The sequence below is a fragment of the Lissotriton vulgaris genome, chromosome 7 (assembly GCF_964263255.1).
Source record: "Lissotriton vulgaris chromosome 7, aLisVul1.2, whole genome shotgun sequence".
Taxonomy (NCBI): domain Eukaryota; kingdom Metazoa; phylum Chordata; class Amphibia; order Caudata; family Salamandridae; genus Lissotriton; species Lissotriton vulgaris.
In genome coordinates, this window is record NC_141695.1 from 1,758,668,307 (window position 1) to 1,758,685,757 (window position 17,451).

Sequence of the window (17,451 nt, forward strand, 5' to 3'; positions counted from 1 at the left end):
AAGAGGATGCTTCTTCGGATTCCCGCTCTCTTTATTCCTCTTCGGGAGGGCGTGAACCCTCCGCTGGTACACCTACTGGGCGTGGCCATCGGTGTAGGTGTCTAGGACAACCCCTCTTGGGCGGGAAAAGGCGCGCCGGCTACGCCGCTTCGGGCATACCAGCCGTGACACGCCCCGCCCAAAAATGGTTTCCCGGGAGGATCGGGGCCCCCAACCATACGTTCGGGGGGACCGAGTGGTCGCCCCTTTCCATACTCAGTGGTAGTAATGTATCATTTACACAACCGTTCCATCTTCTTCAGTAGTAGTAATGTATCCTGTACACAACAGCTGTGTCCTACTAAGTGGTAATAGTGTATCCTGTACACAACAGTTGTGTTCTAAATGGTGGCAGTAATGTATCCTTTACACAAGTTGTGTCCTACTAAGTGGTAGTAATGTATCCTGTACACAACAGCTGTGTCCTACTAAGTGGTAATATTTTATCCTGTACACAACAGTTGTGTTCTAAATGGTGGCAGTAATGTATCATTTACACAAGTTGTGTCCTACTAAGTGGTAGTAATGTATCCTTTACACAACAGCTGTGTCCTACTAAGTGGTAGTAATGTATCCTTTACACAACAGTTGTGTCCTACTAAGTGGTGGTAGTAATGTATCCTTTTCAAAATACTTGTGTGCTACTCATTGGTAGTAATGTATACCTTACACAGTAGTTGTGTCATACTCAGTGGCAATGATGTATCCTGTACACAACCGGTGTGTTCTAAATGGCGGCATTTATGTATCCTTTATGTTTCTTTTGCATATAAATCAAAAATGGCAGAATCTATTATTTTCACCACACTCTACATATTGCAACCTTGCATTTATTCACATATATTTTGCAAATCTCTTAACTAAACATTTCCAAAATCTATAGATGAAAGTTTGTAAATGTAAAGGATTTCATGTTATGTGAAGCTCACAGTCCTACTTTGTGCATCTCTTTAATGCGACTCAGCTAGCAGCAGCAACAGCCGCAAGCATAACTTCATGTTAGAAGAGATGACATCACTAAGGCCTTCAGACTCCATTATAAAGACACCATCAAGCTTCCCCATCTTCCTTGCTGCGACGTAAACATAAAACATGAACAAAGTGAAGATTAAATCATGTTTACAATATTAATGTCACAAACTTTTTAACATACTTTTGTAGGATACTAGCAGCCCGTCCCGACGTTGTCCGGGTATGAATTGCTGCCGCCAGTAGTATATTGTTTTGTAGGATTTTGTTTTGATAGCATTTCTTATCTGTGACAGGCCTGTGAAACGCTCCGATTCACAGTGCATTGCTGATGCACTTAAGAGTGCGCGTTCAGTAGTATGTGAACTCGAGTTTCCCTACTTTATTTTTCCTTGCAATATTATATAGCGCAAACTTGACAACATGGTATGAGCACAATTTACATTTAGGAAGAACACATGAATTTGTGGTAGGCATGGGGAGACAAAGCGATTTGCCTGGAATCACAGGATGTTGAGCTGATCCCGAGATTCGAACGTAGCTCCCCAGCTCTAAAGTTCGCAATTCTAGAACTTGTGGCGGGAGGTGTGTCTAAAAGTGTATGTCGGTGCTGGCCATCAATGAGAGAGACCTGTGCATTTTTCAAATCGGTGGTGAAAAAATATGAGTATGTTGCTGGAGATGTGGGCCGCTTTGCCACCAATGTACTTACCGGGGGAGGGTAAACACTTCTTATTCCACAACTCTCTTTCCGCATACCAATACTCCGCTTGCTTTCATTACGAAAGTACCATGACTCCGCAATGTCATTATAACGCATGGCATTACATTTTATATGCTTTTACCACACATACATTTACAACGAAATTCGTTGTAAATGCATGAATTGTAAAAGCATGTTTTTAAAAAAATGTTTGGATAAGGTAAGTATGGGTATAGGGGTATATGTTTTGGGGTACTGAGGTATATGTTTTGGGGTGTTTTGGTATTTTAATGGTTCAGATATAGTTTTGGGTTATGGGGTACAGGGGTAATTTTAGGGTTCAGGGTTAAGTTTGGGTTTTGGGGTACAGGGGTATTTTAAGGTTCAGGGGTAGGTTTGGGTTTTGGGGTACAGTGGTATTTTTAGGGTTAAGGGGTAGGTTTGGGTGTTGAGGTACAGGGGTATTTATAGGGTTCAGGGCTAGGTTTGGGTTTTGGGGTACAGGGGTATTTTTAGGGTTTAGGGATAGGTTTAGGTTTTGGGGTACAGGGTATATTTATAGGGTTAAGATGGGTTAGTGTTCAAGGGTGTTGGGGTATTTTAAGGAGTAAGGGTGGGTTATGATTATGGGGTGCAGGGGTATTTAAAGGGAGCAGGGTGGGATTAGCACACAATATGAGACACGGCATGAAGGGCGGAACGTACCACATGCCCCCAGCACAACGCAGACACGAGGGACAACTTTTCTGGCACAGTTATTTTACCTTTTAAATGTACATGGTGAGCGTCTGCATAGCCTATGTCCTTCTGCTCCAAGTGTCCTTTCCAATGCTGTATTGGGTGTTGTGATTGATGTTGTGGTTCCTAAGATTACCCGCCTCAAAGGTTTGGGCTCTCTCTTTATTATATTAGTATAGATGGTCGGCTGAATCACGATTTTGTGGTAAACAATATTGTAGGCACAATGTTTCTGTCAACGTCATTGTTTACCACAATATTGTGTCATTGATCAGTTTGAAAGGTATGCAATTCATATATTCTTTTCCTTTACGGATGAGTATTCTTCGTGTCCTACATTTTGTGACATCTTCCTCCTCCTCTCTTCCTCCTCCTACTCTGCAGTGTAACTTGATTTGCTACTTACCGGTAGAGTTGGGGTCCCTACATTACTGGCTTGAGAGCTCAGTGTAAACTAAGGACAGATGCCTGGAGGTAGGGGTGTAGGAAGCCCTATGTGCACAGGATAATAACAAAGCATACACTGTCATGTCACTACATTTACACATGTGTTTCCACATCATCTAAGCAACCGGTGGCCTGTGTATGGCTCCATGGAACGCCGGGAGAATAGGAATTAGATCACACAGGGAAAAACATACCCCTCTGTACCTCTCATCCTGCTCAGTGAGGTGCTGTTCTTGAAATGTCCCATCACCACAGGCCATGTTCCCCACTGCCCCCCTGCTGGCACATAACTATTCCATCTTGAGCACCCAGGTGGCCATGGGCATAGTTTGCTATTCATTATGGCAAAACATGTAACAAAAATCAATAAACTACCCCAAATTATTTAAAAAAACACATACTATCAGTTTTTTTATTAGGGTGTAATGGACCTACACGTGTGTGGGGCTGAGTAAGAGGTTTGTGGCCTTCCCGCTGAATGAACATGAGTGACTGTGGTATCATTTTCTTGGTACTGCACAGTTGTGCTAACACTGTCTTCCACTGGTGGTTTTGGGAATACTGTGTGGTTTTCCTACACACTTTATTCTTTTGGTTTGTCCTGTTTTCCTGGTTCCTTGGTTTGTTCTACAGTTGTCCCCAGTTGTCCCCAGTGTAATCCACGTCATCTCCGCGTAGCCCTGTTTCTCCATCCCCCCTGTGGGTCATCCCTGGACTTGGAGATGACACGTACACAGGAGGGTCAACATTCCTACTCTGGTCTGCACTGGGTTGTCCATGCTTTAAACTGTCATCCCTCTTCACTAATACACTCAGTACCTCTCCTGGTGACGCCCATGTACACATCATGCACGTGCACCTGAAGGACCAACGCATGCGCAGTACCATGTGCACCGCTCCGAGCACAAAAAGAGAAACGTAGACTTAAAATATTTACATCTACGTCTAGGTCATTTCTAGATACTGTTATCTTCCTGCTAATTCATCAGAAAAACCCGAGTTCAAGTTATTAATAATAAAATATGCAAATATGGAACAAATGCCGCAGCCTGAATCCCACGGAGGTGATTGCCAACTCCAATATTTGCAGGTGGTGCCCTACAGCAGTATATGTAGTGTCTGTACGTCACCTGTTCCATCTCTACCACTGGGGACCTTCACGTGTTCTCCTGTCTGCCTGGCTCTCTTCGCTTCCGGGTCACGGTGGCTCCAATGGTCCTGGATCTTATGACGGTCTATGGTAGAGGGGTGAATTGTGGCAAGGGCCCCTCTTTCCTTGCTGCAGCTTCTTTCATTAAATGCCATGTCATCACCTGCTGGTGCATGTGTGCCTTGAGAGAGGTGTTAGGTGTGAGTTCACCTACAAGGACCTCCCAGCATGGACTCTCTGCCCACCAGCACCCTGAACCCTTGAGCTCACATACACTGAGGCGTGACCTCTCTAGGGGCAGCGCCTCCTCTTCTGGGGATCTTGCAGATCCCAGCAAAGCACATCCTGGCTTTGATTCCAAGTTTGTGACTCTGTGGCCGCTGCATCAAAATGTTTGTGATCAGAAGAATTATATAGAGGACCAAGCCGGTATACAACAGTTACAACGCATCTTTTACTCCGCACTACCATTACAACGCGACTTTTACAACGCATACCATTACAACGCATTGTGCTGGGGGGCGCTCTAGGATAGGGAATAAGTATAATTTACTATCCAACACCTTCCCTAGGGTCCACGGGGACTGGAGTTAGAATAGTAAATTATACTTACCACTATCCAGCACCTCAAAGCGCTATGCGTTGTAATGGTATGCGTTGTAATGGTCGCGTTGTAACGGTAGGTAGTTGTAATAGTATGTGTTGTAACGTCATACATCCACCAAGCCACTTTGTTCTTTCCTTCCTTCAATACTTTTTTTTATTTTGTTAGTCACATGCTTTGTTTATTTTTACAGTATATAGGGGTTCAAGTGACTTTATACAAGTACTCTCTCTCTTTGAATTGTGCCAGGAAGTGGTTCAATATTTTCAATCCTTAAGGAAAAAACTGAAAGATCATGGAGAGAGTGAGGGACAATAGGAAGAGAGTGAGACGTGCACAATAGGAAGAGAGTGAGACGTGCACAATAGGAAGAGAGTGAGACGTGCATTATAAAAAAAGAGTGAGACGTGCACAATAAGAGAGTGCGGCATGCACTATAAGAAGAAAGCACGGCGTGCACTCTAAGAAAAGGGGGAGTGCGGCCATTACTAAGCTGGTGGTACTCCAGAGACTGTTATATTATTTCGTCAACATACCTATTATGATTCCACTACCGACGTTTAAATTACTAGACACCCTTTTGATTGAGCTGATTGTGGACCGGGGTCGCAGACGCATAGGACAAGGGGGATTGGGAATTCCAGATCTGCTGGCTTATTGCTATGCAGGTCAGCTGCAATGGTTGGCATATTGGATTGCAGGCCGCAACCTACGAGAAATTGCTATGACTTCTCAGGCGTGGGAAAGAGGAGACTTACATGCGCCATTACTGCCAAACAGCAAAATCCCCTTGTCGGCACCACCACTCTTGCAAACGGCATTGTTATACTGGAAGAAGGCGATACGATACACAAAAAAACCTGCGGACTACGCTCACAACATTCCCTTGCTGGGAATTCCTCTGCCATCAGGGTCGGTGTCCCTTAGGCATATAGCGGCGGGGACGGAATCGGGGGGTGACCACACTTGGTTCTTTCTTTACCAACGGGATCTTAATGAACCATGATGCATTTGTGAGAGAACCGGGAGCACCACCTTGGTTATTTCTGCTCTATGCACACCAGGCGCGCAACACCCATTGGCCTCAAAGGGCTTCAGCCCCCTCCGTCGTGTGTGGCAGCCCGGGCTCAGACGTCTCCAGGGCACACACACAGCCGCACCTGAGCACTTCACAGGTCTTTAAAAGACCATGTGCATGTTAATGGGGCTTTGTTGTTGTTTCACCCCTTCTAAGAGCCCCTGCAGCTCGACTCTGCATATCGCCTAAAGATTCAGCTCCCCCTGAAATATTTTCTTAACCCCCGCCGAAATTTGACTCTAGGTTCGCCTCTGATGCACACATAATAAAATATATCTGTACAGTATGGGCCCCAGAGGAAGAGGAACCATCAACGCACGCACTGACACACATGCAATATCTGATGGGCCATGGTCGCCACCTGACAAAATGGATCTACCAAGGGATCCGTACACATACATTAGTGTCACTTCAGGCGACCCGTGCAAAATGGGACGCGTATATTGGTCGAGCGCTCACAGATAGGGAATGGGCCTTAATGCTGCAAAACCCAGAGAAGATATCAAGGAACCCAAAGTGTAAGTTCATACAGCTAATGATAGTTCACCGGGCATATTTGACTCCCCACAAAGTGAGTTTCATGGTACCGAAGGCACAGATAGCTGCCCCCGATGCTCGTCCTCACACACGGATTTGCTGCATATGATATGGGACAGCCTGAGATTGAGCCACTACTGGCTCTCGGTGCAAGACATGGTCAATACGGTTGCCCCAATACGGAGTATTAGAACAATGGAATATTTACTACTAGTGCTAGGGCCTAAGGGGAAAAAAGGTAGTCCTGCCCACAAATTTACTAACTTGGCTCTGATCTTAGCTAAGAGAAACATTACCATGAAGTGGAAGGCCACTAGATCTCCCTCAGTAGTGGACTGGTACAATGAGGTGATTAGATGGGGTAAGGCAGAGGAAGCAGAACTTAAACGGGAGCAACACAGGGGGCTGCGAAAGATACCCATTTCATTGGAATGGAACACTCTTGCGGCCCTAGATCTGCAGACTTAGAGGTGAGACACCCACATAAGTGCACAGAGATGGTTACAACAGCCGGAGGAAGCCAATATTAGAAGAAGGAAATGTTGAATGTCCTGATCATGACAGAAAGTTTAAATGGGCCACTATGCTTAATCGTATTGTACTGTGGTGTTGACTGAGGAGAATATATACTAGAGTCCGACTGAGTCCGGGGAGGGAGGGAGGGAGGGAGGGAGAATTCTTTGTTTGGTTTATTATTGTTGATACTGTAAGGTAACAGCTGACAAATACTGTTTATGTGATTGGTGCAGCTATGAAAATCAATAACATGATGTTAAAAAAAATAGACTTGTGGCTGGCATCATTGAAATTAAGGACAAACAGCGTCCATCACAAGTGACATTACGGACAAGGTACATTGGGCTAAGAATGGTCCATGTAAACCACAGACAGTGGTCACCCTATTCAGTAGATTCTGAAACCATTATTATACAAGCACAGAACCCATGTGAGAATGTGGGAAACACCCGGGCAGATAGAAGTTCGTCCCCTCCTTGCTCTATACCATCCATTTCCTGATTCATCAGTGAGGAGAAGTGCAGTGCACCGCACACAACTAATCCTGTCTCTTTATTGTTGGTGCAGAGATGGTGACTAAACCCACAGTGACTTCTGTGCCCTCACACCTGGTGGTGAACCAGGGTCCTGCAGAAATAACCTGCAACGCCTCGAAAGCCGCCACTTTTATCCTCTGGTCCTTCAATAACAGCCCGGATCTACCTGGAAACATCATTCCGTCTCCAGATAACAGAACCCTGAGAATCGCCAACGTGTCCCGGGGGGATTCAGGGACCTACCAGTGCTTGGCCCTGAACCCCGTCAGCAACAGCGCCAGTGACCCTCAGACTCTAATTGTTGCCTGTAAGTAATCTCACAATCCCCACCTCCTGTTGATTGTCACTTTGGGCCTATTTTATGACGCCCTTACGGCAAGTTTGGGTCACTTTGTACAACCCTACGTTACATAATACTGTGTCTGGTATAATATATGCAGGGTGGGCTTTCCACTGCAGAAAAGACTCGTAGAAGTGTTGCTGTGAAAGCTACGAGATTTCACTGCAACACTTCTGCGGCCTCACTGTGTCAAATCCTTACCCCTGCTTGAAGAAGGCATAAGGGTTATGCTGGCCTTTTCACATGGGGCTTGTCCCTTGTAAAATTACACAATGCTGGAGTTGCATCTGTTTCCAGACACACTTCAGCAATGTGCCATTTTTGCACCAACATATATATATGGACTCCTGACGTATCTGTCAATCCTTGCGACATGGAGCGTTGTACAGTAAATACGCGAATCCATGGTGTCGCAAGGAGGACGCACTGAAAAGTACTGCATCGCTGTTTTACTGCAGCGATGTAACACTTTTCATAAATGAGGTCCTTCGTGCCTGACATGCAGAGCCCCTTCTTTTCTGTGATGCAAACACTCACAGCCCCTTCCTCTGTTCCCTTCCAAATGGGCTGGAGGATGTGAAGATCTACCCACCAGGATCGCACTGTGTGCAGAACGGGACAAAACTTTCTTTATCCTGCACTGCGGAGTTCTTCCCAGAACCGCGGTACCAGTGGTTTCTGAATGATACTGATGTAAAAAGACCTGTTAGCACATACACCGTTGAGAAGGTGTCCTTGCAAGATAACGGGATCTACACGTGTGTGGCTCACAACATGATCATCGGCCTGACTGCGAAGGCTTCTGTCTATATTGTTGTTCCGGGTAAGTGATCGGTATTTAGAGAATTTACACCACACTCAATCTATTGGTGAAGATGTATTTTCAAGATCTCATACTGTACGTCATATATCATCAACCTTGTTTCTGGTTTCTCTGCTTCTTCTGCAAGCTCTTTCCTGTGTTTAGCAATCCTTGAAGCCAGCTCTCACGTGTGCCTGTCCAGTCTGTCAAATCTTTTTTTTAATTGTTATTAATTAATTAATTTAACAATTTCAAGCCAGATTTTTCAACATACAAAAAGAGAGGCAAATCACAGACCGTAACTGCAGGTGCAAATACCAACAGAGCACAAAAAAAGAATGAGAAGAAAAGAGGATTTACAGTAATATTTATGATTTGAATTAAAAAGAAAAAAATCCCAACTGAAACATTTTTTACAAATTTTCCCAAAGAATGATGACCTTTAGCTGTTGCCAGAGGTAACTCCAAATTATGAACCTGTTGGATTGGGGAACACCACTCAACCGCTTTTGGTGGGTCAGAGGAAACCCAAGATCTTGCTATGCAAAGCCGGACACATACTAACATTACTGTGGTTAACAGTAGCGTAACAATAGCCCTGCAGCTCCGTGGGCCCCTTCGAGACTGTGCATGGGCCCCTGGCTTGAGAGATCTTTACTGTGTCCGGAGTGTGCGGGCCCCCTCTATATAGTTTGCAGGTGGGGCCCACCCAAGGTTTGTTACACCACTGGTGGTTAAGCACCATAAGCCACCCTCATAGTCAGACTTAACGCACAGCATTATCACCTTAGTATTTAGTGAGACTTGATGGCCCACACTGTCTGACATAAACTTATTTATCCCATCCCAGAATTGTTGTAAGCCAGGGCATAACAATATTGCATTTAGGGCATTAAGGGCCTCATTTCGATGTCGGTCGGAAATCGTCCAACCACTGGTCCGAGGCTTTCCAACCAGTACGAAAAGTTTACACTCCGACTGCCGAATTAGAAAGTCGGTGGTCGGAGTGTAGACCGGCTGGGGACTCATTTCCAACAGGCTCAAGGAGCCCGTCGGCCACTCAGAAAATACTCATAATCCCTTAAGGACAGTGTTTCCACCATCGGGATTATGATGTCAGTTTCCGACAGCCTTTCCATGTTGGCCTTTCTAAAATGTACTACTTGTATAGCGCATGTATCACCCCCGAAGGGGTCTCAAGGGGCTTGTATGCATACCGCTGTGGAACCATTCCTGGTTTTTCCCTGTGAGGTGTCCACTCCTGGGCACCCCCAAGGTGAAGCCAGGCATCCTAGCGCTGTTGGGGCCATTGTGGAGATTAAGCAAGCTATTGCCCAGAGTTGCAGAGTGGGACCCATGATTAGAATAGGCACCGAGGCGAGAATTATCAGGTCCGAGGAAATTGAGCTCAAGACCAGCCGAGGCGGGAATTGAACCCTGGTCCCGGGCCAGACCTCTGCATCAGGGTCTGCCGCTCTGACCATTGAGCCACATTTTCTGAAAGGCTGTCAGAAAGCAACTTTGGGTGTCCCTAGCAGTGCCTCCTTCTCCCCTGGTCCTTTAGTTGTGGCCATGCGGGGCAACTATAGTGCCCCCTTTCAATCACTAAACCTGTGTTTGTGCTGTTGCCAGTTTCGGACTGCCTCAGTCACAAGCTCCCATTGTAAAATGGAAGTTTGCAACTGCACCATGTGCGGTCGCATCCAAATTGCTGTTTCGGGACTGCGGTCCTGGGGTGGGTCTGTTCCACATCTGCGGCGAAGCTGGTCGGCGGCTACTATGACTGACAACGTTATCAGGTCCTTGGTCCTATATAAGGTAGAATTCACTCCCTAATGAGAATTTTTATCCGGGGTATAATATAGGAGTCACATTGTCCGAAGCTGTTGTAGTTTTAAATTAGTAGAGTGTACAGATAGAACAAGTATGTCTAATGCGCTCCGAGTCTCTGAGAGTAGAATCTCAGATGCAAGAGACTGGCTCCATTTTGTAGCTAACTAGGCAGCATCATCCAAAACATATTGACAGAAGCCTAGGTACAACATACTAATCAAAGGTTTCCTGGTGGATTTGTAATAATTCAACGCCAGTTCTGAGCCTGCCATATCAAACAGAAATTCACATCCTGACAATAGACAGTCCATAATTTGCAAATGATGAAGGAGGTCCCATTTATCTTGCAATCCTGAAATAGATAAAAAACCATTAAGGTTGCACAGCTGGCCAGCGTTGAAATCCCATGCCATGCCAGACCCTACCGACTGAATCGTGGAAGGTTGGGGGAAAAGTGGTATTACAAAGCTTTATTTTTGCAAACAACATTGTTTGTGCCTTTCACATGAGAACTGTCTGCTGTGTTCGTTCTCTGCCAGTACTTGAAATTTAGTGTGAACATTGTGAGCAAGGTTGATAAACAATGCACCTTGTTATTCTGTTCTGGTCAAGCCGTAGCACCTAGACAAAACATACAGATGCAGCTGTTGTTGGAAGCTCGTACTTTGATATTATGGAGATACATGCATGGGAAGCACACATTTTGAGAGGGACCTTTCCAGGGAGATGAGCAAGACAGCATCCATGATGTAGATCTACCATCTATAGGCTAAGGTATGGGGTCTGCTGACAAAGCCCAGAGATCTTCCATTATTTAACAATACTTATGGTTAGCAAGGGGAGAGAGGTTAGGCACTATAGTCTTTTCTCCATTATCTTTTTATGATGACATCTCCCTTCATGATAAATGGACTAGCTGCTATGCTGACAATACTCATACTATGCAATTATCTGCTTGTTGTTGCACATATACTGCAAGTTAGGACATGCTAGTTAAAATAAATATTTTAAACAGTTTTGTATCTCTGTCAGATCCTATTGTGGACAAGCACATGAGTGCGAGCAAAAGGGTGTGTCTTGTTACCACGATATCCGAGAGTTCTGGGAGGGTTGTGTTCTGGAGTGTGTAATCTTTTGTTTAACTGGGAGAGAGTAGGAGAGCGAGTGAGACACTATAGCTAGTCGGTCCAGAGTTTGTGGGCACTCAGGAGGTAGGAAGACTCAGTCCCTGCTCACTAAGGTCCAATAATCCCACGCATAGTTCTGTTCTTGTGCAGAATCCCTGCAACAGTACTGCTTCACTGGATTTAGGCTTAAATATTGACATTTTCTGCCCACAGAATATTTGTATTCCCCTTAAACTTCAATTTATAGTGTCGCCATGTAAGCGACTATTTGACATACTTACTGAATGTATTAGTTTATTTTATATGTGTGTAGAACCACATAACCTTGAAAGAGAGTTTTATGGCATCGTAGACATATACGTACACCAGGTAGAAGTGACCTCATAAATAAGGGCCTGATTATGATGTCAGAGGGACTTATGTCCACCTGACACCGACGCAGAAGCAGGACCGCCCGACTAGCAGTCGGAGGTCCAACTGACCGCATTACGATGCATCCGCCTTCTTGACGGTCGCAATGTGTATTCTTTGTAATGCACTGTGTGCAGTACAAAAAAAACACATCTGACATATTCCTAGTCTACGTGGCAGGCACCATGAGGTGCCTGCTACATGGTGCAGGGATATGTAGGAGGGCACCATAGTGGCCCCCCAGGGCCCATATCGGAGGGCCATGGGGTTAGAGGGGCCCTCTACATTCCCCCAGGTCCCTTTCCACCTGCCTATTCATGGTGGGTTAACCTCCATGAAACGGCTGGTGGAAAGGGACATTGTAATCCCTACAGTGGTGTCTGAGAAGGCGCCGCCAATGTTGTAGGGATTGCAGTCCCTCTCATGGTCTGAGGGACTCCATAATCCCATCAGATGCGTGGCGGTCGGTCTCTTCACCCGCTCTCCAACCACTCGCATTAATAATGCAGCGGCAGTCCTGCAGGGTTCGATGGCGATGGGTCTGGCACCAACAGTGTGATGGTGGTTGTCGGACTGCCATCATAATAAGACCCTTAGTTACAGAACATGTTAGCCACTTAAATGTCGGATACCAAGTGCTTTGTAACAATTATTTGGTTACCCATTGTAACTTTGTCCAAGCATGTTTCATGATATCGCTATAAGTGACCTACACATTTGCTTTTTGCCATAGCTCTTTGATGCCCTTGTGCTGTGACCTGCGACACTTATAAGTAATCTGTCAGAAGAGCATTGACTATGCCCCACTATCTGCCCTGCCTGCTTTATCTCTTGTGACTATACCACACTCTTAACTCTGTCCACTTGTGACTGCATTACCCTGTTGTTTGGATCTTTACTCCAAACTTTCTTTTAGTTGTTTATTTGTGCTTTACTCTGATGCGCTGTCATTGCGACATATTATGAACATTGTTCACATTGGGCCTCATTTCGCATATTTTGGCGTTGGGCAGCGCTGCAAGCCTTCCAGCTGCGAGGCCCTGCGTCAAAAGAAAAGAGCAGGAATGTGCCGTATCTATGAGATACTGGAACCAAACAACAGGAGACACCCTGTATATCCAGTTGGGACCGGGTGTAAGTTTTATGTAACAAGTAACAATGTTTCAACAGGTAAAGTTAGGAAGCCGGTTAATAAAGCATGCACATTTAGTTGAAAAAAGAAGACAGGGAGGCGGAAGGGGTTGTTTGAATAATGCAGGAGTGGTCAGATGAACAGAATCAGCACTATTTACATTAAATATGCGTAACCCGAAGGTACTTGTGCACATATGTCCTTGTGAAAAGGTGAACAGCGCAAGTGACAAGTGATACAGTGAAAGGCAGCACAGAATGAACAGTACTTACAACATTTACAAGAGTTTTTGGTTCACAAATGTTAGATTAAAGAAAATGAAGTAGGTTTGACAATTTAGGTGAACCACGGAGATGCGCTAAAGATTGCACTGGACAGTCAACGACGTTTCGACCTGTTATTAGTTCAGGTCAATATTGTAACTATGTTTATTCTGCACCGCCTTTCGCTGTATCACTTGTGTCATTCACCTTTACGCAAGTGCATATGTGCCCAAGTACCTTTGGGTTATGCATATTTCATGTAAATAGTGCTGATACTGTTCATCTGGTCTTAATCGGCTTAAAATATAGACCACTCCTGCATTATTAAAAACAAGCCTTTCAGTCTACGTCTTTCCTTTTTACAAATAAATGTGCATGCTTTATTAATGTTCTTCCTAATATTACCTGTTGCTAAGATCTTACTTGTATTTATGAGATACAGCGTATTCCTGCCACTATGGTGCAATGGTGTCTGCATTGTAGGGATGATGGTTTTTGTGCAGTAAGGCACCCCTTCCTGCACTAAATCAATCAATTGAGGAGATTTCCTCTTTCTATGTCTGATGCTGAATGCAGCACACATCGAAAGTGGAAAAAACGGAGAAATAATGTATTTCTCCTCGTTGCGCCTTCCCTACGCCACCCGTGGGGAGGTGAAGGCTTTTGATGCATTCTCATGCATACATCTTGTTGTAAATTTGGGAATGTGTCAAATGCCATGGGTGTCACTTGGAACACCCACAGTAATCCCCATGGCACGCCTACCCATCATACAGTAAGGCACACAGCGACTTGCACTGTGTTGCCTCACTCCGCATCTATAAGGCTATGAAAAGCTACGCAGGGTGGATTTACCTGTCTTTGCAGATATGGATATGTGCTGAGAGCCACTGGAACACAACTACTTTTTACATCCCTGTTATTCCCTCATGACTTAAGTCTAATGGTATTTTAAGGAAGTACCTGCCCTCCTTTTGAGTGCTCCAAAACAAGGTTTGGTGGAGTTTGTGCTATTAAATAAATAAATTAGTAAATAATTAACTGTGACTAAAATCGTTTTTGAGAAGCACTACATTTGCAGAATCCTCAGGGGCGTATTTAAGAGAATTGTCACCCAGTGTAGTGCAGCCAGGTACCGAGCTGTGCTGCACTGTGTGACAGGGAAAGGGCAGCAATGCGCTGTATTTAAAAGAATGCGCCACATTCCTGCCTTTTCCCTGCTCAGACGCCTCTGTGGCTGCCTAGCACCAACGCAGGCACCCTTGCGCCTGGATGCAAGGGCGCCTGTGCTGCATGCAGAATTGTTGTTGTGCAGGAAGGGGAAACGTCCTGCAAATAAACAATCCAGAGAGGCGTATTCCGCTATCTATGTGTGCCGTGCAAAACACAGATGAAGAGGAAGTAATAAGGAGAAATGAATACATTTCTCCTCGTTACGCCTCTCCTGGGAAGGCATATCTTTGTGGCGCATTTCCAGTTTTACCAGTTCTTTTAAATCTAACAATGGGCCAAAAACCATGGGAGTTGCGTGTGAACACCTCTCTTGCGCAGAGTATGACAATGATGCAGCCATTTGCACTGCATTGCTTCACTTGAGATTTATAAAGCCACTCAGGGCCAGGCAAGGAAGCCTTGTGTGGCTTCATAAATCTCATTGAGTTGTGCCGCTCTTGCACCTTGTTATGTTGTTCAAGAGCAACACGCCTGGGGTCATAAATATGAGCTTCAGTGGTCTGTCACATGGCGGATGTGACACCACACTCCTGGTATCTTTAATACAGTGCTGTGAACAGGTATTGTTTGTAGAAATGGGGAGGTAGGTCCTGGGACGTGGGGTCAACTGGACCATATAGTACTTTTTGAAAAACAAGGTGCTGGCCCTACAGTTTATTTAATAGAGCTCTTTAATTAGAGCAACAAATCAGTCTTATTTCTAGATTTGTCTGGTATAGTTTATTTATACCCTTTACTTTTTCTTTACTTTTTCATTTGATCATAGAGATTCAATTGTATGAGAAAAACATCACATTTAAACATTACACATATACTTAATTAGTAACATTAAACATAAAAGCAACAATTCATTCTATACACATACATACATATTGCACCATTATTATGCAGCAAATATTCAATCTTTGCATTGTATTTCAACAGATGTTTAAAGGATAAAGTCACTTTCAAAAGGATTTAGAAACAAATTCAATGAAAAAAATATATCTGACTATACGAATTAATCAATGTTCTAGTCAATCCAACAATCAATTTGTTCCTTTCTGCTAGAAGTTGATAGACTCCTTTTTCCCGACGCGTTTCGAACTCGCTATTTCATTTTACGGGTTCTCATCAGGGCTTTATCACTTGTTGTCTGCAAATTATGTACAAAAAAATAAAAAAATTATAAGTTGGTCTATACCTTCTTAACATCCCCTTTTATATTGCACTGTGCTGCTTAGTTACAAAAGGAGTACCTTTGTTCTGGTTTGTAGCAAGTTTACGGGGTTCACTTTTTCTCTTTGTCTCTGTTTACAGATTCTGAAAGATGCCAATAGTCTAGTTTTAGTTATTAGCTTAAACGCATTCCCTGTGACACTCTTAGATTCTACCTGTACGGTGTAGATATTTCGTTCTCGATATTAATCGGCACTCCGTGCATGTACGTTTCAACTTCTGTCCCAAGATCCTGGATGCGGCAGGGATCCTGTCCGTCTGCCTAAACAAAATGATCAGTATGACTACTGTGTTCCTATTAGATGATGTAAAAACCCCGCGCCCAGCATTAAATATGTACCTTGGTCTCTGCACTTGGTGTGCTTTCTCTCACTTGTCTTTAAATACAGCGTGTTCTATGCTGCGTCCCCTGGGTTCATGATTTGTTCGCAATCCTATCAAGATTAAAAGGATGAAATTAGCAGCCGCCAACTTCTCCCATGCACGGAGTGCCGATTAATATCGAGAGCAAAATATCTACAGCAGCAATGTCACAGGCACATATTTGATAGCATATAAACAATTCATCAACTCATGACTTAAAAGTGCATGAATTCCATGATAGGCATTTGTATATTGAAAAAGAGTTCACATGCTGTAATGCAATGCAGGGGTACTCTCACATTGTCAAATAATTGAGTTGACTTCAGCTTAAATTATGTTAATTAAAAGCTCACATAAATGGAACCAATGTACTCCACATTTAACTTTAATTTTGATCTCTGTTGGGGTGACCATATGCAGGCACTTCACTGGTACAGCCTGTGAAGTGCCTGGTACAGCCTGACCTAATTTATCAGACGCACTGTAGCATGGGTGTGACAAGCGTAGAAGCAAACATTGTCCTGCTTTTCGTTACCATCTTGCTCAAACTGAAGCTTTACCACGTTCCTTAATTGACCTTTTGCATAAGTAAGTTTTGGTTGGTTGCATACACCCACCTGCTTTCTAAAGACACTGATCCAGTTGCTTAGTCCATGTTCGATGTCACCCTCTTCCATTCTATGGCAGCACCCTGGCTTCTTTTAATTGTCCTCATTCGCCATTGGTGATTCAAACTGTTTCAGTTTTCAATGACTGCTAGGATGTGTAGTTTGTCAGCATACCTCATACTAAGTAGAACTGGGTCTCAGTACTTTGTGTCTCCTCGTTGTCACTGTAGTACTTGCAAAGTGAGGGGACATTTATTGCTATTTAATGGGATAACATTCTTTTCATAAGACTAACTTTGCTTTATATGTTTGACGGGGTGCTATAGTTTTAATCTGTGTCCCGTAATCATCGCTCTTGTATGTGGATTGGTCACTAATGCCTGGCTATGGTAGATGCTGGGACATATAGTCCAACCAGTCATTACACGCCATATTGACTCACTTCTAAAGGATGTGTGTTATAGATGTGGCTTGTGTCTCATATTGATCACCATAATCATCCATGCTTCTGGATTGGTTATGGTGGATGCTGTAGTCTTCACAAAAGAATCCAGTGGGAGTTTGACAATGATGATATTACCACAGGCTGTTTCCCTCTTCCTAGCAGGAACAACATGGTCTTGATGTTGGCAGGTGGTATTGATTTCTCAAAGTTATATTTGAGCAGTACTTACCTTCAGATCAGATTAAATTCAGCATGAAAACCAGTGAATGCTAGTTTTTGGAGAGTTGGTTAAACAGCATAATGAGAGGCTTGAGCAAGTTTTAGATAGGTTATTCACCTAAGGATAAACCCTCGATAAA

General features: G+C 44.1%; 1 protein-coding gene across 1 annotated transcript in view; it reads left to right on the forward strand.

The window, feature by feature from the left end:
• The window catches only part of LOC147706600 (cell adhesion molecule CEACAM7-like), a 112,726-nt gene that overhangs the window by 67,662 nt on the left and 27,613 nt on the right, over positions 1 to 17,451 (forward strand). The window contains exon 3 of the mRNA XM_086929636.1: positions 7,349 to 7,624. Within this exon, the coding sequence (XP_086785762.1) occupies positions 7,349 to 7,624 (276 nt within the window). The remainder of the gene's footprint in view (positions 1 to 7,348; positions 7,625 to 17,451) is intronic.